We start from the raw sequence: 21,944 nt of genomic DNA, 5'->3' as shown, positions 1-21,944 counted from the left end.
GTAAGAGGTTGTGCTTTGTGTGTGTTTTGTTTTCTACTCCAGGGGTACTTTACACTAGGGGTGAGAGGAAAGATTGAAGGGGAGGAGGAAACAGGAAAATGAAAGAAAAGATAACAAAAGAGCCATAGCCAGTAGATTACTCTGAGCATACTTACACTCTGAAGCAATGTATTGAAAAGAATGTTCATAACTTTTAGTGCAGCTCTGAAGTTGATAGGGTGATTGTAAATGACTATAAATGAAAAAGAAGGGTCAGTTCCCTTTTCTCACAGATTTTCAGAGAGAGATGAGTCATACAGTTTAAAAAGATGCTTTGTGATTTAGGAGGGTGATCACCATTGGTAACTAAGTATTTGGCATAGTCATAACTTAGATAAAATTTGTGATTTGGAAGTTGCACTTTCTTTATTCTTTAAAAAGAGACGTATGAGTCCTGGTAACATCAGAAAGCTTGCATTTTGGATCTGAGTTCCTGCCACTGTGCTGATTTATGGTCAGTCACATCAGAGTTCATATTGTTTCAAGAGAGGTTTAATGTGTAAGATTTCTCGACTCTTAAGTCTGTGACTGAAGGTAATCATGTGGCAAGACATCCAACTTGGATTCTAGGGACTTCAGGCTATGTCCTAGACCTACAAGGGGCTACCATACTGTCAGCTCCTCAGGTACAGGTGCACCAAGTGGCACCTCTGATCCTTACATTTATTCCTGCTCACCTACAATTGGTAACAAGGGCAAAATCTGTCTCCTAGTTATTTTGATGATTAAATAAGATCATAGACATGATAATGTTTGTGTCTGGTATTATTCTGATGTTGTGTATGTACTGTAGAACCATAAAGGTAAGATTGTGACGAGTTGTTAGAAAGATTTTGCTTCAGAATTCTGCCAGATGTCTGGGATATTTTGCTTCCAGTCTTTTTACCTCATTAAAAAATATTTTAAATAAGATTATTTAGTTGAGTTGGTGCATATTTATGGATAGCCTCTTTAAAAGCATTATCCATTTAATCATTTTTAAAATAAAAGTCGAGCCAGGCGGGGTGGTGCATGCCTATAATCCCAGCAGCTTGGGAGGCTGAGGCAGGAGGATCATGAGTACAAAGCCAGCCTCAGCCAAAGTGAGGTGCTAAGCAACTCAGTGAGAGCCTGTCTGTAAATAAAATACAAATTAGGCCTGGGGATGTGGCTCAGTGGTGGAATGCCGTTGAGTTCAATTTTGGCATGCTCCTCCCCAGAAAAATGTGACATATAAAAATAGGTGACAGTGATCTTTATCTGTATTTTAAAAAGATTTATTGAAGATTCTCTGTGCTCTTGCATATTTGGGAATGACTTTCTCTTGCCTTTAGACATGAGCAATCTTCTTGGATCACAATTTATTTCTGTTTTTTTTTCCTCCATGTAGTGTTATTTAGAATTTATATGAGAACTCTTCTGTATAGCTTGTTTTTATTTCTTTTTATATAATGAGTTAATAGAAGGCTAAGATGGTAAATCAGATGCACCAGAGTAAGAGATCTTACCCAGCATTGCACTTAATGAGTCTTTCAAAGATAAGAGTTAAGACTCACAGGTGAAGGGAACACGGAAAAGTCTGGGACTCCTCTTACCTATCTTCAGGTTCTTTGATGCTGTTAGGACACACACTGGCCTTGGTTTAACAGAAATGGTCCCTGAGTTGTACATGTGGATCATAACTTAACATAGGAGCTATTCCAGTCATAAAACACACTCATATTTTTCTCTGATAATCACAAAACTATGACATTTTCAAGTAGATTATCTTTCATAAAATGTATAAATTCCAGATGTTTTTACAATAAACTACCTTTTTGAAGCTATCCAATAGCTAAGGACTCTCCTCCTAGTAAATACTACGAATTTCCCCAGAGATCTGTCATCAGCATGTTTATAAGGAGACTTAGCTAGGCCATCTCTTTCTTGAGTATTCCCTAGGTAAAGAAGGTAGGTTGCAGGCCTCTGCTAATTTTTTTCTTCTGAAATGCACATTTTCTTCTTTTGGGATGCTTTTCTCATAAATATCTCATTTTTGGTACTAAGAGCACCCCCTTTTAATCAGGTGCTGATTTAATAGGTGGTGGGTGTTAAATTGATCTCAGTGATGGAAACAGAGAGAGATCCAGTGAGACTCCCAAGTTGACTGGAACAAGGGAAAAATATGTGGTCTCTCCTAATTCCAGGATGAGTATGATCAGAATTAACCCTTGAATTAAAGACACTGAGAATTGACAAGGCTTTTCTTGCTGGATGCACAGACTTGAGAAGGGATGTATCTGGCCCACTTTGACCAGTTCCCTGTGCTGCTGTAGGGTCATGTTTGTCTTTGGTTCTAACTGTGAACAGACAGGGTGTAAGGAAGCTCCGGTTCCCAAGGCCTAGGGAAGCTCTGCTTATGGGGTGGTTTTCACTGTGTTCCTTCTTTTAGGACCTATAATAGCAATTTGAATACGTACAAAAGCCTCCGAAAAGAGATGTGAGGGGGAAATTATTTTTCAACAAGCACTTTATTTGAATTTTCCCAAAAAAGGTCCTGTTGCTTTGTAATTTAATGGATGTTTTAAATAGGCAGTCAAGCAGTAAAGAGTTGGCTGCCGGCTTTCCTGTTAGTGGAAGGGATGGTGGGTCTTCCTTTGGGCTGGTGGTCTGTTGCATTCCTGGTAATGTTTCATTCAGGGTGTATCCCCTGCTAAATTTCTTAATTACCTTCCACAGGCCTTACAGTTACATGAGTTCTTTGTAGTTTTTGGTAAGAAGATCACTCGGGCTTGGTGTTCAGTGTTGAGTTTTTGTGGTCCTTTATTCTGTGTCTTCATAGCTATTTTTAATGGACATGGAGCAGGCAGAACCAGGCACTGCTTTGTTAGATTCCATTTTAAATCAACTCAGGTTAACTGTTGTGCAATAACAATATGTGTTTGTTACTATTCCTATGATACTGTGTAAAATTATATATTTTATTTTATCATACTATGTAAAGACTGCTAGCATTATATTAAAGACTAATGGTATCATATGCTGATACTGATTATATTAACACTGACACTTTTAGGTATGTTCTCTCTCCTGGGTGCTGTGCTCAGTCTCTTATTTGTATCATTAGATCTTCAACGCTTCTTTGTGGGTAGCTACTATTCTTGTCTTTGTTGCCCAGATGAGGAAACTGAGCCTTCTGACTGTGGTTGCTAATGGTCAGGCTGGTGACATCCAGACTTACTTAAGTCCAGAATCCTCTCACTTGTCCTTTCCAAAACAACCTTTGCAGCCTTAATTTATTATTATCCTGATTATTTTGAAGATAGAAGTGACCATTTTTTTGTAAAACAAAACAGGCTGTCATCTTTATATCTGGGCTTAAATTTAAAGGAGCATGAGGAGAACCATTTGAGGGTGCTGAGAATTGCCTAAGTTCATTTTCATAGTGTATACATACACATACCATAGCTTTTTTTTTTTTTTTATACCACTGAGCCACATCCCCAGCCCTTTTTTTGTTTTTTGTTTTATTTTATTTAGAGACAGGGTCTGGTTAAGTTGCTTAGCCTTGCTAAATTACTAAATCTGGTTTCGAACTTGCTATCCTCCTGCCTCACCTCCTGAGCTACTGGGATTACAGGCATTTGCCATCACACCTGGCACACATTACTGTGTATGTGTTATTAAGTAACTATTTTTAAGAGAAAGCATGTTTAAAGTATAATGAATTAATACAGTTGAATATTTAAAAGAATGTTAGTGCTTCTCAAAATAGAGTCCCAAAAATATTGGTGCAGAATTATAAAAATAACTTTTTAAAGAAGCTACTTTGGGTACATGTATGAAGATACAAATTGGTGTCAACATACTTTATATACAATCAGAGATATGAAAAATTGTGTTGTATACGTGTAACAAGAATTAGAATGCATTCCACTGTCATTTATTTAAAAATAATAATAAATAAATAAAAAAGAAGCTACTTTGGATATAATTCTGGATCACGTATTTAAACATTTGTCACACTAATGACTTTTTAAATTTTATAAGTAATACCTTATGTAGAAAACAAAAAGCAAAACTAAAAAAAGGCAAAACTCCAGAATTTATAACATGATTATTAATAGTGAAGAATTATTTTTCATTTTATTGAATAATACATTAATAAGGTTTTTTTTGGTCAGCAATAAATTCTTGATTTATTCAGCTGCTAATTTTTACCATTACATTGTTTTTAATGTGAAAATAATTGAAATTATAATGAATTCTGAATTCTGTCATTGCATTCACTTCTCTCCATTTTCTCTTCAAAAAAAAAAAAAAAAGTGTACTACTTTCTGAATATCTGTCTTGCATTTTAACACCCAGGGTCAGCTCTCTATGTGTACAACAATGCGGTTTTCACTCCAGAGGACTGGCATGGCATTCAAGAAATAGCAAGAAGCAGGAAAAAGGATGATCCGTTGAAGGTTGGAAGATTTGGAATTGGGTTTAATTCGGTCTACCACATAACAGGTGTAGTATTTGACTTTTAAGTCTTGATAATGGAAGATATTTTAGATTACATGTATAATTTATTTGGTTAATTTTAGAAATGATACTTTTTTAAAGACATCTTTCCCACATTCTTCTGTCAGTAGCAAGAAGTATGTTAATGAATATCAGTGTTCCAAATTTTCTAAAATCATCATAGTTAATTGTGGCACTTGTTATTGATTAGATTGAATCAAAAGAGAAATCATTTTTAATGTTCAAAGCATTCATTACTTTTTCAATGCCAAATTAAGTCAGTTTTTGAATCATGTTTTTCAGGTGCTAGATTTTGATGGTAATTTTAATCTTATTATAACCACTTATTATCACAGTGCATTAAATTTCAGAGTTGATCATGACTTTAATTTTTATTTACAGATGTTCCTTGTATCTTTAGTGGTGACCAGATTGGGATGTTAGATCCTCATCAAACACTTTTTGGCCCCCATGAATCAGGCCAGTGTTGGAATCTCAAAGATGACAGCAAGGAAATTAGTGAGCTTTCAGACCAATTTGCACCTTTTATTGGCATTTTTGGAAGCACCAAGGAAACATTTATAAATGGCAATTTTCCAGGAACTTTTTTCCGTTTCCCTCTTCGCTTACAACCTTCGCAGCTTAGTAGCAACCTCTATAACAAGCAGAAAGTTCTTGAATTGTTTGAATCTTTTAGGGCAGACGCAGACACAGTACTGCTCTTTCTAAAAAGTGTGCAGGATGTCTCTTTACATGTGCGAGAGGCTGATGGGACGGAGAAACTGGTGTTTAGAGTGACTGCCAGTGAAAATAAGGCCCTGAAACATGAACGGCCAAATTCTGTAAAGATTCTGGAAACTGCAATAAGTAACTATTGTAAAAAGATTCCAAGCAATAGTATCACCTGTGTAACATACCATATAAATATAGTTTTAGAAGATGAGAGTACTAAGGATGCACAGAAGACATCTTGGCTGGTGTGTAACAGTGTGGGTGGACGAGGGATTTGTAGTAAACTTGACTCTTTAGCTGATGAATTGAAATTTGTCCCAATCATTGGAATAGCCATGTCTTTGTCATGCAGAGGTGACGAAGAAAAAGGAGCAATATCTGATTTCTCAGGAAAAGCATTTTGTTTTCTTCCTTTACCTCCTGGTGAGGAGAGCAGAACTGGGCTCCCAGTCCACATCAGTGGGTTCTTCGGCCTGACTGACAACCGCAGGAGCATAAAATGGAGAGAGCTAGACCAGTGGAGAGATCCAGCAGCCCTGTGGAATGAATTTCTTGTTGTGAATGTTGTCCCCAAAGCATATGCCACCTTGATCTTAGATTCAATAAAACGTCTGGAGATGGAAAAGAGCTCCGATTTCCCTTTGTCTGTGGATGTTATCTACAAGCTTTGGCCTGAGGCCAGCAAAGTCAAGGTGCATTGGCAACCGGTATTGGGGCCTCTGTTTAGTGAATTATTCCAAAATGCTGTGATTTACTCAATCAGTAATGATTGGATCAAGTTGGAACAAGCCTATTTTTCAGAACTCGATGAAAGTTTGGAATACACAGAATCTGTGCTCAACTACCTCCAGAGCTCAGGGAAGCAGATTGCCAGGGTGCCAGCAAATCTGGCTGCTGCAGTTCAGCTCAATGCTGTTGCCTCCTCCAGCTCCATACCTATGAGGAAGGTGACACCTGCATGGGTGCGGCAGGTGCTGAGGAAGTGTGCACATTTGGGCAGTGCTGAAGAAAAGCTTCACCTTCTGGAATTTGTGCTTTCTGACCAAGCCTACAGTGAGCTGCTTGGGCTGGAGCTGCTACCTTTGCAAAATGGAAATTTCATCCCCTTTTCCTCATCTGTGTCAGATCAAGATGTTATTTATATTACCTCAGAAGAGTATCCAAGGTAGAGATCATACCTCTCAAATGCTTGTTTACTCTGGGGGCTCCCTGCCCCTCCCCGCATCTTTTATTGTAAAACATATCAGTTAGCTATGTAGATTTTGTGGTTGGGAAGGTTTTTTTAAGAAATATTTTGTTAAAATACTAAAGGATATGTTGCACATTTTAAAATGCAAAAGGGTGCCAGTTATTTATCATTTAAAAAATTATCTAAAAGCTGGGCATGGTAGCATACATCTGTAGTCTCAGATACTTGGGAGGCTGAGGCAGAAGGATTATTTGAGCCCAGGAATTCAAGGCCAACATGGGCAATAGTGAGACTCCATCTTAAAAAAAAAGTTATCCAAGTAGTTATTTACCTTAAATTTGAATAGCATCCCTGAGAACCATGATTATAAAGTGCTAATAATAACTAGGTCAGATTAGTCTCTATTGAGGTGTTTTGATGTATCTCTTTATAACTGAGGGTATGTATTGACATTTCAGAAAGGAAAACTGATTTTATCCTATGGTGTTTAGAACATGTCTGAATTATTTTTTAAGAATTTTTCTTTAGTTGTAGATAGATGTACATAATGACTTTATTTATTTATTTATTTTTATGTGGTGCTGAGGATTGAACCCAGTGCCTCACACGTGCTAGGCGAGCACTCTACCACTGGGCCACAACCCAATATGGTACACAATACCCTCATATTTTAAGCCAAAGCCTAGGTAATAATTGGTCAAAAGTACTGAAATTTGATTTCATCTGTATACTTCATGTAAATTTAATCTTATCATTTTATGTAAGACAAAAATGGTAGGTTTAACTGGCTTGAAATTCTATGGAGGAATATTTTTTAATTTTAGAATTATTAAAAGATTATAATTGCTGTGTGCCTTTCATTTTCTAGGTCCCTTTTCCCAGGTCTTGAAGGAAGATTTATTTTGGATAACTTGAAACCTCACCTTCTAGCTGCTTTAAAGGAAGCTGCCCAAACCCGAGGTATTGTAGTTGTTTAGAATTTTTTAAAAAACAAACCTCTTGCTGGGCATGATGGTGCATGCCTGTAATTCCGGTGGTGTGGGAGGCTGAGTCAGGAGGATCACAGGTTCAAAGCCAGCTTCAGCAATTTAGAGAGGGCCGGAGCAAGTTATCGAGACTCTGTCTCAAAATAAAAAGGACTGGGGATGTGGCTCAGTGGTTAAGTGCCCCTGGGTTCAATCCCTGCTACCCTCCCCCCAAAAAAAAAAAATGAATCTTACAAGGATGTAAATAGGTTTTGTAAGTTTTCTATTAATAATTATTCATTTTAGACTTGTAAATTAATGATTTTATATGGTTCAGCCTAATAGTATTGCTGTATTTTAAGATATTTCAGAAGTCATTCTAGCATCTAAAAGAATCCAAACATAATGTATGTAAGAGTCTCTCCTGTCATGGTCTGATGGTGGCTATTTACAGAATCTCATCTTTACCAGTGTAGGGCTTTGCATTTTTTTTTTTTTTTTAGTGCTTTTCATTTTGACGTTTGAGCCTCTTCTCCTCATACCTTGCAGAGCCTATGTAGTAATAAGGACAGCAATTATTAGTTAAGTGGCATGGATAGGAATAGAAAGGTTAATAAGAATCAAGGACATCACGGAAGTTCAGGTCTTTGACCTTGCCCTCCTTGTTTCCTCCAGGGCTTCTTGTGGTTTTGCTGGGTTTGCATTAAATGTGATCAGCTTCCTAGAAATGTGGGCTGGTACATTGAACCCCATAAAACTTTTCACTGAAGTATAACGTACATACAGAAAAGTGCACATATCGTGAATGTTGGCTTAGAGGAATTGTACAAACTGAGCATTACCTATGTCACCTAGATAAGAAAACAGGACCAAAGTCCCTCTCTTTCCTTTTCAGTTCACAACTCAAGGGGCACAGCAGAAATTAACTTAGCTAGTTATTATCCTTTTAAAAGCAATCATACAGTATGTACTTTTTGTTTTGCTTCTTTAACTTAACTGTAGTGCTACTGAGATTCTTCCAATCATTGTATGGTGGTATAATTGCTCTTATTGCTATAGTACTTCATTGTGTGATGGATTACTTTCTTTTGAAGAGAATATTTTGTTGGTGGCAAATAGTTTCTGATGTGGATATGGATTTACAAATCAGCTGAAAGTTATTCAGAGCCAAATTAGGTGAAAAGAATAGAAGGCCAACAGAGTAATACTACTTTGGCTTGGAGTTTTTCAGATATCCTGTTGTACAGAGCGTGGCCAAAGTTTGCTTGGTGTTACATTTGTAGGAGTGAGTTAAATTTATAAGTTAACTTTGGTAATTTGATATCTTTACAAAGTTCAGTCTTCCTACTTTACATATTTTTTCTCTCTCTTTTTTTTGTTCTTAGGACTTAACCCAGAGGTGCTTTACCAGTGAGCTGTATCCCCAGTACTTTTTTATTTTTTTGAGACAAGGTCTTGCTGAGTTGCTCAGGGCCTTGCTAAATTGCTGAGGCTGACCTCAAACTTGCAATCCTCCTGCCTCAGCCTCCTGAGTCACTGGGTTTACAAATGTGTGCCACCATGTCCTGCTCATTATCTCTTCTGCATGTCCTGGTTATTTCCTGGTCATACCATAAACACTGTGTTTTGTCTCTTGTTAGTTTATCTTTTGGTTAATTTTTTTTGGAATATTAACTAGATGTTTATTCAAGGTTTTCTTTTGTTTTTCATCACCCATCATGTGTGCTTATGGCAGCCAGTGTCCTGTTCTTCTATTGAGCCCTAGAATTAAATGCAGTAGCTCACAATGTAGTTATAGGCAACATTAGAAAAACCACAGGCTTCTTTACATGTGTCCTGCCCTTGCAAAATATGGAGGAGCTTGCTGTAGGAAACGTACTGAGTATGTGCAGATTCTCTTCCTAAATTTACCAATTGGGTCATTCTACCTTGGAGGTGTGGGGTATATGAGTATGAGAAGAGAGAGGCCAAAAATATTGTTTGTGGAGATCTCTTCATGTGGTAGGAAACACCAAAAATACATAACAACATTTGGTATTTTCTGTTCTAAGTAATGGTTACTCCATTGTTTTGCTGACAGAAAGCACCGTGGATTCTCAACTTCTGTTTACCTGTAAAACTGCTTACCCAGTCTTGAAAGTACTGCTGCTTGAAATTAAAATGTGATGTTTCTTCCCACGCAATGGATAGTTCTCTTCTACTTCTGTAACTCAAACAATTTCTCTTATTATTTGATAATTTCTCCTTTTACTTATAACACATTTAAATTCTTAGTCAAATAGTAATTACTGCTTGTATTTTCAATGTTTACATCTATTGTCCTTTTATCATTAGCAATTGAACATGTTTCAGTATCTTCTATTTCAGAGAAAACAAAAGAAACCTTGACTTTGATTTCAATTCTTGAATTCTGTCACAGTCCAGGTTCTAGAAGAGTAGTCTTATTACTCTGACCATTCATTATCACTGTAAACAGACTTTTACTTCTACTATCATTCCTCTTAATGCTGGCTGAGGTCAACTATTAATAATTTCTGTGTTACTATGTTTAGTGTATTCTTTTTTCCCTTTTATATGATCTCCCTGAAGATCTCGTGCTGTTGCTCACTACTTTATACCCTCTGCTTTTAAGCTACTATTCTTTCTTTTATCCTCCTATATCTTTGACTATCCCCAGAATTATTTGTGAATCCCTGTTCTTTAGTTAACTCCCTAAATATGAGTTAGTTCAGGGGCTCCTTCTTTAGCTATTTTATTTTATTCTTTATTTTCTTTGAGTATATTTATTTGTGTATTAACAACCTCCATAGCAATCCAGTCTCAAGTGTAATGTAATGAAACAATTAAAAACCTGGCCTTATAGTGACATAAGTCTGGGTTCAAACTTCATTCCTTGATTTATTGTATGACTTTGAACAAAATCATTACCCTCTCTGAACCTCTGTTTCCTCTTTGATGCACTGATATCCTTCCATAAGGGTGTATCTGATGTCCTCAGGATTTGATTTCATGGAATAAAAGGACATACTGCTTTATTGTGAGGTTAATGAAATGAGAATAAAGATTGAGTGGATGATGGCACCAATCACATGTTACCAACTGAATTTTATCCAGATTTGTATAAATTACAGCAGGGAAGATTATTAAGAAGATTTTTTGAGGACAAAATAATGTATACAGAATCTATCTATCTATCTAATTATCTATCTATATTTGTCTATTATATATGTTGCTTAGCTCAATTCCTAGCGCATAGTGAACATTAATAAATGGCATTTATTATGAATGATCATTTTACACTTGTAGTTTCATAAGTATTTAAAAAATAAAACATTTTCAAAAACTTTAGTCCTCACCTGAAATCATTTCTTCTTTTGAATGATCCTGTTGAGAATGATGCCACTATCCATGGGAATTGTTCTAGATGAGTTCTTGTTTGTCGTCTTTTTCTGCAGTTTGCTGGTTGTTTGTTTTAGTCAACTTTCTCACTTCTCTGACCAAAGACTTGACAAGAGCAATTTTGGGGATGGGGGGAATGTTTATTTGGCACTTAGGATTTCAGAGATCTCAGTGCTTAGACATCCAACTCCACTGCTCTGTGCCTGAGGTGAGGCAGAACATCATGGAAAAAGCAGCTCAGGACATGGCAATCGGGAAGCAGAGAGACTAAGCTCAGCTCACCAGGGTAAAATGTATATCCCAGAGGCAGACCCAGTGACCAACCTCCTCCAGCCACACTCTGCCTGCCTACAGTTAACACCCAGTGAATCCATTCAAGTGGATTAATTCACTGATTAGATTAAGCTCTCATAACCCAATCATTTAGCATCTAAACCTTCTTGTCTTTTGTATGACATGAGCTATAGAGGGGACACCTCATATCTAAACCGTAACAACCCTGCTCCAGGCTTTCCAGTAGATACTGATTTATCAAAAGAGATCTAGACTTGTTAGTATGTGCCAGATAGTGTTCATGATTCTGAACTCTTTCATAATTGTGAAGAGTATCTTAGTGACCTTGCTCCAGTCAAAGTTACTCTTCTATTCTAGTCATACAGGCACATATAGATTGACAGACATAAATGATCCCTTAATTACATGAGAGCAGCAATACCAAGCAGATCTGTCACCACCATGTAGAACAGTGTCTACTTCAAGATAGGTGCTCAATAATTTTTTTAACTGAATCACCATTTTCTCGTATCTGTACTTTTGTATATGGTATTTCTTTTGCGTAGGATACTTTCTTTCCATCTTGCATTTGCCCAGGTAACATTTGTGTGTGTGTGTGTGTGTGTTGCTGGGATTGAATGCAGCACTTGCATATACTAGGCAAGTGCTCTACCAATGAGCTACAGCCCCAGCTCCTAACATTTTTTTAATTAATTTTTAAAACTGATACATAAAAACATAAAGATTTTGCATGTTTATGGGGTACCATGTAATGTTTTGATATATTTATACATTGTATAATATTTTAAATCAGGTTAAACATGCCCATCTTCTCAAACATTTATCATTTCTTTATGGTGAAAACATTCAAAATTCTTTCTTTTAGCTTTGTGAAATACACAGTATATTATTGTTATATATAGTCACTCTGCTGTACAATAACACAGTTGAAATTCTTATTCCTGTCTAACTCTAACTCATTACCAATCGATGAACCTCTTCCCATCCCTCTCACTTCTCTACTCTTACCATTTCCTGTAACCAGCATTCTTCTCTCAATTTATATGAGATCAACATTTTTACATTCTGTGTATGAGTGAGATCTTGTGGTAACTGTCTTCTGTGCCTGGTTTATTAGCATAAGGATCTCTGTTTTCATCCATGTTGTTATGAATGACAGTATTCTATCCTTTTTTATGGCCTGATAGTATTTCATGGTATGTATATACCACTTTATCCATTCATAATATGATGGATACTTAACGTTGTTTCCATTTCTTGCCTATTGTAAATAGTGCTGTAGTAAACCTGGGAGTGCAGATGTCTCTGACATGTCAGTTTCTTTTCCTTTAGATATATCCAGGAGTGGTATTGCTAGATGATTGGTAGTTCTAGTTTTAATTTTTTTTTTTTTTTGAGGGAACTGCATACTGTTTTTTATAATGGCTGTACTAATCTACATTCCCACTAACAGTGTGTAGTGTTGCCTTTTCTCCACATCCTTGCCAGAACTTATTATCTTTGTCTTTATAGCGGCAGTTCTTAATGGAATGAGTTGATACTTTATTGTGATTTGATTTACATTTCCCTTATGATTAATGTTTTTGTGCACTTTTTCATAAACCTGTTGGCCATTTCTGTGTCTTTTGAGAAGTGTCTGTTTAGGTCCTTTACCCATTTTTAAATCTGGTTATCTTAAAATCAGCATACTATATTGACGCAGCCACATCAACGTTTATAGCAGCTTAATTCACAATAGCTAGACTATAGAACCAACCTAGGTGTCCCTTAATAAATGAATGGATAAAGAAAATGTATATATACTCAATGGAAAATTACTCAGCTTTAAAAAAGAGTGAAATTATGGCATTTGCCAGTAAATGATTGGAGTTGGAGAATATCATGCTAAACAAAATAAGCCAATCTCACAAAACCAGACTGGATGCTTTCTCTATATGCAGATGCTAATTCACAATAAGGCAGGGGGTGGGGGCACTAGGGAAGAATGTGTAAGTATATAAATAAATATATTAGGTAGAGGGAAGTGATGGGAGGGGAGGGGAGGGGATGTGGTGATAGGAAAGATAGTAGAATGGAACAGACATTATTACAGTATGTATATATGTGACTACATGACCAATATGATTCTGCAACATGTACACTCATAAAAATGAGAAATTATATTCCATCCATGTATGATATATCAAAGGCATAAATATATAACTAATGAAAGCAAATAAAAATTTTGAAAAAATCTAGTTATCTGATTTTTTTGCTATTGAGTTGTTTGAATTCTTACACATTCTGCTGAATATTATCCCCTCCTCAGATGTAATTTACACATATTTTCTTCTGTGGTATATGTTTTCTCTTCACTCTGATGATTTTTTTTTAACCTATTTTCCATGACAATATTTTTATTTTTGAGTAAATTTCATTTATTTTTCTCTCTATATCTCTTTTTTTTAATTTTTTTATTAGTTATTCAAAACATTACAAAGCTCTTGACATATCATATTTCATACATTAGATTCAAGTTGGTTATGAACTCCCAATTTTACCCCAAATACAGATTGCAGAATCACATCGGTTACACATCCACATTTTTACATAATGCCCTATTAGTAACTGTATTCTGCTACCTTTCCTATCCTCAACTATCCCCCCTCCCCTTCCCTCCCATCTTCTCTCTCTACCCCATCTACTGTAATTCATTTCTCTCCTTGTTTATTTTCCCATCCCCCTCACAACCTCTTATATGTAATTTTGTATAACAATGAGGGTCTCCCTCCATTACCATGCAATTTCCCTTTTCTCTCCTTTTGCCTCCCACCTCATGTCTCTGTTTAATGTTAATCTTTTCTTCCTGCTCTTCCTCCCTGCTCTGTTCTTAGTTGCTCTCATTATATCAAAGAAGACATTTGGTATTTGTTTTTTAGGGATTGGCTAGCTTCACTAAGCATAATCTGCTCTAGTGCCATCCATTTCCCTGCAAATTCCATGATTTTGTCATTTTTTAGTGCTTCGTAATGCTCCATGGTGTATAAATGCCACATTTTTTTTTATCCATTCATCTATTGAAGGGCATCTGGGTTGGTTCCACAGTCTAGCAATTGTGAATTGTGCTGCTATGAACATCGATGTAGCAGTATCCCTGTAGTACGCTCTTTTAAGGTCTTCAGGGAATAGTCCGAGAAGGGCAATAGCTGGGTCAAATGGTGGTTCCATTCCCAGCTTTCCAAGAAATCTCCATACTGCTTTCCAAATTGGCCGCACCAGTTTGCAGTCCCACCAGCAATGTACAAGAGTACCCTTTTCGCCACATCCTCGCCAGCACTTGTTGTTGTTTGACTTCATAATGGCTGCCAATCTTACTGGAGTGAGATGGTATCTTAGGGTGGTTTTGATTTGCATTTCTCTGACTGCTAGAGATGGTGAGCATTTTTTCATGTACTTGTTGATTGATTGTATGTCCTCCTCTGAGAAGTGTCTGTTCAGGTCCTTGGCCCATTTGTTGACTGGGTTATTTGTTATCTTATTGTCTAATTTTTTGAGTTCTTTGTATACTCTGGATATTAGGGCTCTATCTGAAGTGTGAGGAGTAAAAATTTGTTCCCATGATGTAGGCTCCCTATTTACCTCTCTTATTGTTTCTCTTGCTGAGAAAAAACTTTTCAGTTTGAGTAAGTCCCATTTGTTGATTCTTGTTATTAACTCTTGTGCTATGGGTGTCCTATTAAGGAATTTGGAGCCCGACCCTACAATATGTAGATCGGAGCCAACTTTTTCTTCTATCAGACGCAGAGTCTCTGATTTGATATCTAGCTCCTTGATCCACTTTGAGTTAACTTTTGTGCATGGCGAGAGAAAGGGATTCAGTTTCATTTTGTACTGTTTTTACATCTACTAATTTTTTTTTTTTTATACTGAGGACTGAGCTCAGGAACACTCAGCCACTGAGCCACATCCCCATTCCCATTTTGCATTTTATTTAGAGACAGGGTCTCACTGAGTTGTTTAGCACCTTGCTTTTGCTGAGATTGGCTTTGAACCCGCCATCCTCCCGTCTCAGCTCCCAAGCCTCTGGGATTACAGGTGTGTACCACTGTGCCCGGCATCTCCTAGCATTTTAAAGTTTTGTTGTTCCATTTTGCATCTTTCCCTGTTGTCTGCTCCTACTATTGTTAACATAGTTATTAAGGTCTTCTTTTTGTTTTTAATATTCATAATAAAGATATGAATTGCCTACATACCGTGTTCCGAGCATTCTGAATTTGTCTGTGTAGTTACTTTGACCAATGCATTGTATACTCTTCAATGTTTTCCTCTTACTCATTAACATCTCTTTTTTTTCAGTTTGAAGAACTCTTAACATTTCTAAACGCATGTGTGGAGGAGATATATTCTCTCAGCTTTTGTTGTCTGGGAATATTTAACTCTCATTTCTAAAGGATAGCTTTGCTGGATACAGCATTCTTTACTGACATTTTTTTCTTCTTCATTATTGTGAAAATTCCTTACCATTATTGTGAAAATTCCCTCTTTCATTGCCTATAAGGTTTCTGCTGACAAGTCTGATATCAGGCAAACTTGGACTCTTATTTGTTAATTGTTTCTTTAATTTTGAGAATCTTATCTTACACCTTGCTTGATTGTAATATGTCTTAGGATAGACATGGTGGAGTTAAATCTGACTGGTGATCTGTTGACCTTCCTATACCTGGATGTTTGTTTTCTTTTTAGATTTAGGAAGTTTTCTGTTATTATTTCTTTGAATAAACTTTCTCTCCTTTTGGCATCCTCAAGATCCTTTTAAACCTCCAAATCTGAAGAGTTGCTCTTTTATTATTGTCCCGATGTTGATATTAGCTTTCTTCTTTCCCCTTCATTTTTTTCAAGAGGTTGATGTTTCCATCTGCCACGTGAGGCCTGGATTTCAGGAACAGGACTACAAAAGGGATGTCAATCATGTCATTTGCCTGTGATTTAGTATTTCTTTCCAAATTAGTGTCTTCTGTTACAGTGTTTTCCATAACCATGAGATAACAGCCTGAATCATCATTTCCTTTTGAGAAGCTCAAAGAAATTGAAGGATTTAAATGATTTGCTTGAGTTGTAGAATTGGAGCCACAATTCTATTTGTATTTTTTATTTGCAGGTCTAGATTATTTATCTATTAAAAAGTGAGTAAATGGGTTAATTCAGAAATTGGGGAAGAAGAGAAGAGTTAGAAGAGCAGGTAAATGAACACTGAATGAAAGGAAAAAGCAATTAAGCAAGTCAAATGCTTAATATATTGGCACCAGGATCCTATTTGTACACTTTTAAATTTTTATATTTATTTATTAGGCATGGTCATATGCCTTGTTTCATATCATGACCAGAGTCTTCCATAAGTGTTAGTTTCAAATTCCCATATGTACCAGGCATCATGCTAAATGAGATTAATATACAGATGGATAAAATTGAAGAAGTTCACAGTGGAGTGAGGACCCTGATGTAAAAATCATTACTGTCATTTAGTTTGATGGGCACTTAATCAAATATTGAGAATAGAGTGGGTCTATATTGAGGTGGGTGGCAAGTCAGGGAGAGCCCATGTTCTGTCTTGCACATGTAGCTCTAGCCACCCCCATAGCTATTTGTTGGATGGATGGTCTCTTTTACCCTCCCAACTCCACTCTCACCTTCATCCTCATTCAGGCCACTGTCATCTCTCCTTGAAATAGGGAAATAACCTCTAGTATCTCCCCATGTTCATTCTTGCTCCTCAGGTTAACTCAACGTGCACAAGTATTGTCTTTCTAAAATACTACTTTCCTACCACTTCTCAAAAATCTTTCACAGACTTCCACCTTTTCCTTACATAAAGGCCTAATCCTTAACCTTTCTAACAAGGCTGTTTATTACCTGGCTTTGTTTTCTGGGTGTCATAAAGATGCCTGAAACGTGGAAGTCCTACATAAACCTTTGGTGTTATTCTTCTCCTTCCTTGATTTCTTTGTTTCTTGTGATCTTCTCATATTTGGGGAACAATATGTTCTCCTTCTCCCTTAGGTGTGGGACATGTGGCTTTTGTCTTCGCCATCCTCCTTCATCTTGCTACTTGGTACTACTCTTGCTTGCCGCCACCTGTGCTTCCAGAGCACTGGGCTCACCACAGCACTACAACGGTACTTCTTGTTTGTGTGTTTATCTAATACCTGCTTTCCTCATTAGACAGAGACAGAGTCTGGGACTATGACTGGCTGTTACCTTCTGTGTCACTAGCACTCAGCTGATTTGCCTGACAAATGCCTGCCCTTAAGATGATTTGAAGGATGTTTAGAAGATTAGAAGAACTTAAGTTCCTTTGGTTAGACCTGTGATTCTTGTCTTAGCTGCCAGGTTGAGCCTAAGATGCCCAAATACACAAACATTTTATCAAGTTACAGCTGTAACTTGATCAAATAAACGACTTGCCTAGGCAGGGAGGGGTTAGATGTCAATGGAGCAGTTCTTGGAAGTATGTAATTATTGGTGGTTGTCTAAGCAAGTGGTGGGAATATTTGATAAAATTTCCCTTTCTTTTTCATAAACTTAGAATTGTACCTTTACTTTCTTTAAGTATTTAAAAATTATACTTCTCTTTCTCAATTCTTTTCTAGAATCTCTGAAAAGTTATATGATACTAGCCTGTGCATAAAGCCCATAAAGGCTTATCAAGTGGCTTATTATGTGGATGAAATGCAATTGATGCATATAAACTACATGCTTCTTACTTCTTTACTTTGTTTCTGAACTAAAACTCCTGTTATGTAGTTTGGATTAGCTTGCATTGAAATGTCTTTAAAATTTTAAATGTATATTCTGCTACATTAAGAGTTTTGTTTGTGTCTTGTCTTTTACATAATGATGTGTAAAGATTCTATAGACAGCATTGTCTTAAGATACCAAATAATTGTTACAGCAGACATGTGAAAATTGTGACAATTTTGGCTTTTCTAAGAATGGATTTGATTACATTCTAGCACAACAACTTCTCTGGGGATATTCAGGTAGGATAACTGACTGAATGTTGTGTTCTTTTGAAGCTTGATGTTTGTGTTCATTTGATTTTTGAATCGTGTTTTCTTTTATCTGAGTAGTTAGAAATTATGCCAACAATTTTTTTTTTGGTGGTAATAACTATTAAAGGAGAGAGGAAACTTGATTAATACAGGTATTTGTTGTTGCACATAGTACAATAAAACCATATTTAAATGACTTAGAAACAGTTCATTTCATAGGACATTTAGTCTCAAATGAAAGATCACGCAGAAATTTTGTATTTTAAGCTGTGATATTTAATGGGAAAATGTAACAGTGAATGTACCTCTGTTATATGTACACACCGATATTCAGATGAGAGTGTAGGAAGAATGAATTCTGAGATATCTCTCACTAGAAAGTTAGAGGCCTCACAATGAACCATTTGATTTTGGCTTAGTGCTGAGGCTGGTGATAGTGGGAGCCTTGTCCTGGGCATGTTGAAGAATCACACCGTGGCCCATCTAGTTTTTATTAGGGACCATTGACTAACTGCCTATTTTGTCATTTTACTGATATATGTATATTTTTTTTTTACATAAAAACAACTTTATTTAACTTGTGGTTTTACTTTTCCCAAGTTCATGTTTCACTTAGAAATTTAAGAGATGCAATATTTACTTTATAGAAATTGTTTCTATGATATGATAAATGTTATTCTTTGAAATAGACCATGCATATAAAATCAGCTTAGAAATCAAATCATTATTGTACTGATAATTGATAATAGATATTAGATTTGGCTTCTGATTTATATTAGAAGTACCTAATTAGTCTTAACTACTATTATAAAAATTTTCCTAAAGCTTTATCAATATATCTTACATTTTGTAACATGTAGTCAAATCAAAGAGGAAAGGAAAATCTTGCCTAAAGTAGGCTGCATAGTTAACACTTGCCCTGAGGACTCTTCCAGGTTAGGTATAGTTCTCTAAATGTTGTTTCATCTCCCATTCTAAACCAAAGCCTGGAAATCAGTGGCAGAGCATCAGTGCTGTTTAGGAGAATAAATTTGGTCATTGGGACTAATTTTGAACCCCCTTGGCCTGCTGCATATAAAAGTGGGACATTTGCACTAATCCCCGATGCTTAGCAGTGCTGCCGCTAGATTTGTGGCATTCCTGCTAGAGTCTTAGCTGTCAGTTAAAATCTCTTTCCTTTTTGGGTTTGGTCTTTTCTTTTTCTTTCTTTCTATATATATATATATATATATATATATATATATATATATATATATATATTATTTTGAAGATTTGACTTGACCATTTAATTGGACCATCACTATATCACATATTTATTTACAAAGAGATTTTAATATGTCTACACATTAATATTAATATTTAATATGTCTACACAGTGGAGCATTATTGGAACTCATTAAAGCTGCCATTGCCATGTATGCCCAAAAGTATAAAAAACTCACCTGTACTTGAAGTCTCAGATCAGCACTGTAGCCAGTTGGGTGTGATTTTAGAGGAGTCTGATCAAATGTTGTAAACTTCAGTTAATATTTGGGACTGTGATTTTTTTTGGTTAAGTAATTTTTTTTTTAATTTTAAAAAAAGTGCTTTCTCAACATATAATGATCTTTACAACATTCAAGAGAGGTACATAAATAACACAACACTTTCAAAGATGGAGAAACTCAGAGATTAGTAAATTATATTGAAGGGCACAATATGTAGTACAATTGGGAAAAGAATTTTAAGTAGACTGCATTATTTCCATTCATGTTGAACTTGTCTTCACTAAGCATAAATATGTAAATAAACATAGACATTAAAAAAATAGTTCAGTCTTTGAATAGTGATTCATCCTATTGATGTTGTTATTCTCACCATGTAAGGGATTAACTCATCTATAGTGAAGCAAAATTGCTCATAGAAGAGTTATTCCAAATTCAGTGATCCTACCAGATAATAGTGAAGATAACTTTTACTTTCTCTAGGAATAGCTTCACTTCTATGGTTAACTTCTTTTGACATTGTTGCAGATTTTCAAGGACATAAAACCCACATTTACTAAAATGTATAAAAATTATTTTCTTGATTCTATTAGAGATGCTTCAGTAGATTTCTAACCCAGGACATGGAGACTTTTTTTCTTTTTTGAAATTTATACTTCAGGTTAAAGGCTAAATGTCTTTAATGCAAAGTAGATAGAACTCAGGAACTCAGATTGAATCAACTTAATGTATTTAGAATTGTGTCTTTCTACATTTTCTCTCTCCTTTATTTTCTATCATGTTTTTTCAATTGAGCATGACTGGTGTGTTAGTTGCATGCTATATTTGATGTGTGTGTGTCTTGGCATTTTATTTACATATTAATATCAGGCAATTTTCCTGAAGGTAGGTATCTATAAGTTGCCACATTTCATGCCAGGATATTCAGTAGGATATCTTCAGGATGCATGTCTTATGGCAATTAACATAGAACATAAAGTGGTGCATATTTAATTTTTTGTTCTGAGTGTTCTGATTTTTTAACTTTTTTATATCTGAAGTATTATATCCATGCTTTACTTATATTATAATTTAGATACCCCATAACCATATTTTAAGAACATTATTGAAAATTATATTTTAATGGGGTTAATAGATCAAAGAAGCTGTACTGGTTAGATTGCTCTCAAGGTCTTATAATTTTTAAAATATTTCTACTTAAATGACCCTAAATCATACAGTATAGAAAATGAAAATATTCTGAATCTGGGTATTGTCACTCTCCTGAAGTAGCAAAAGTGTGCCCTTATTTAAATTTCTGTGAAAGTAATTTTGAAATGTCTTATTGTAACCTGACAGATAATGTTTGGTAGAAGATAAGGCCATTTTCCTGCTGTGTTAAGCATTTGAAAGAAAGGTATTCTTCCTTGCTTAAGAAATAATGGTTTAAAAAATTACCAAGGGCCTGAGGTATACTCCCTTTTACAATGTTTTCCAAAATTGCTTTTTTAAGGGTCTAGAAGTCATATATACAGGGAGAAACTAAATATTGGTTTCTACAAAATTGAATTTAAGATTCTTTTTATTGTCTCTGTGGGCAACTAGATACCTCTAGGTATGTAGTGTTATTTTTTTCCATTGTGTTCCTACTGATATAAATACTATAAATATTCTGAAACACAAAATGCACTTAGAAAGAAAACATGAATTTTTAGACCAGTGGTTAAAATCAACACCCCACCCTCACCACCAAAAAAAACATTATTTCTCTCCTAGTTCATGAACTTACAGAAGTAAAATTGTTCTGGTGGGAGACAACCCCTGCCTTTATTGCACATCCATTCCACTTTCTCACTTTCCTGGCCCCTGAAGCGTTTTTGCAAAATTCCAGGGCTCTTTAGAACACACTTTATAAATAATAAGTAGTGCTGAAAAAGTTGTGACTATGTTGTGTATTTGGCATATATATAGAACAGTCTTTATACTAAGATCCTCATCCTTATTGTTTTACCAGATGAGAGTTTTTCAAATTCTGGAAAGAATAATTAATATCTAAATTACATGTCTGGTTAGTGGTTGAAAGGAAACTATGTAAGTCTCACTGTTGCCTGTGCTTCAGAAAATGTTAGTCACTGAGATGAATAGTCAGGCTCTGACTTCACATCCTTCTCTCTATCCCACATAGCCATGTGGCTCCTTCATGAGGGAACATGAAGTAACATAAAAAGATATTTCCACTTGGGGATTCCATTTGTAGAACATCATAGGATACTTTTAAAAACACATTTAATGTGTTTTATATTTTTTCTTAAAATATGAATTTTCTAGAGGGAATTATTTCTACCAAAGGCTATTCTAAATATGGATT

General features: G+C 35.7%; 1 protein-coding gene across 4 annotated transcripts in view; it reads left to right on the top strand.

The window, feature by feature from the left end:
• Sacs (sacsin molecular chaperone) overlaps positions 1-21,944 on the top strand; it is a 90,804-nt gene that overhangs the window by 55,816 nt on the left and 13,044 nt on the right. For 3 of the 4 annotated variants that reach the window (XM_058580708.1, XM_058580705.1, XM_058580709.1), the window contains 4 exons: positions 4,366-4,512; positions 4,909-6,403; positions 7,296-7,387; positions 18,075-18,101. In XM_058580708.1, coding sequence (XP_058436691.1) covers positions 4,366-4,512; positions 4,909-6,403; positions 7,296-7,387; positions 18,075-18,101 — 1,761 coding nt within the window. The remainder of the gene's footprint in view (positions 1-4,365; positions 4,513-4,908; positions 6,404-7,295; positions 7,388-18,074; positions 18,102-21,944) is intronic. The other variant, XM_058580713.1, reaches the window with a different exon arrangement.

The sequence above is a fragment of the Marmota monax genome, unplaced genomic scaffold, assembly GCF_021218885.2.
Source record: "Marmota monax isolate L192 unplaced genomic scaffold, Marmota_monax_Labrador192_F-V1.1 WCK01_AAM20220418_F8-fsc00043, whole genome shotgun sequence".
Taxonomy (NCBI): Eukaryota; Metazoa; Chordata; class Mammalia; order Rodentia; family Sciuridae; genus Marmota; species Marmota monax.
The sequence above is the reverse complement of the archived record's forward strand: the minus strand, read 5'-3'. Positions and strand labels throughout refer to the sequence as shown.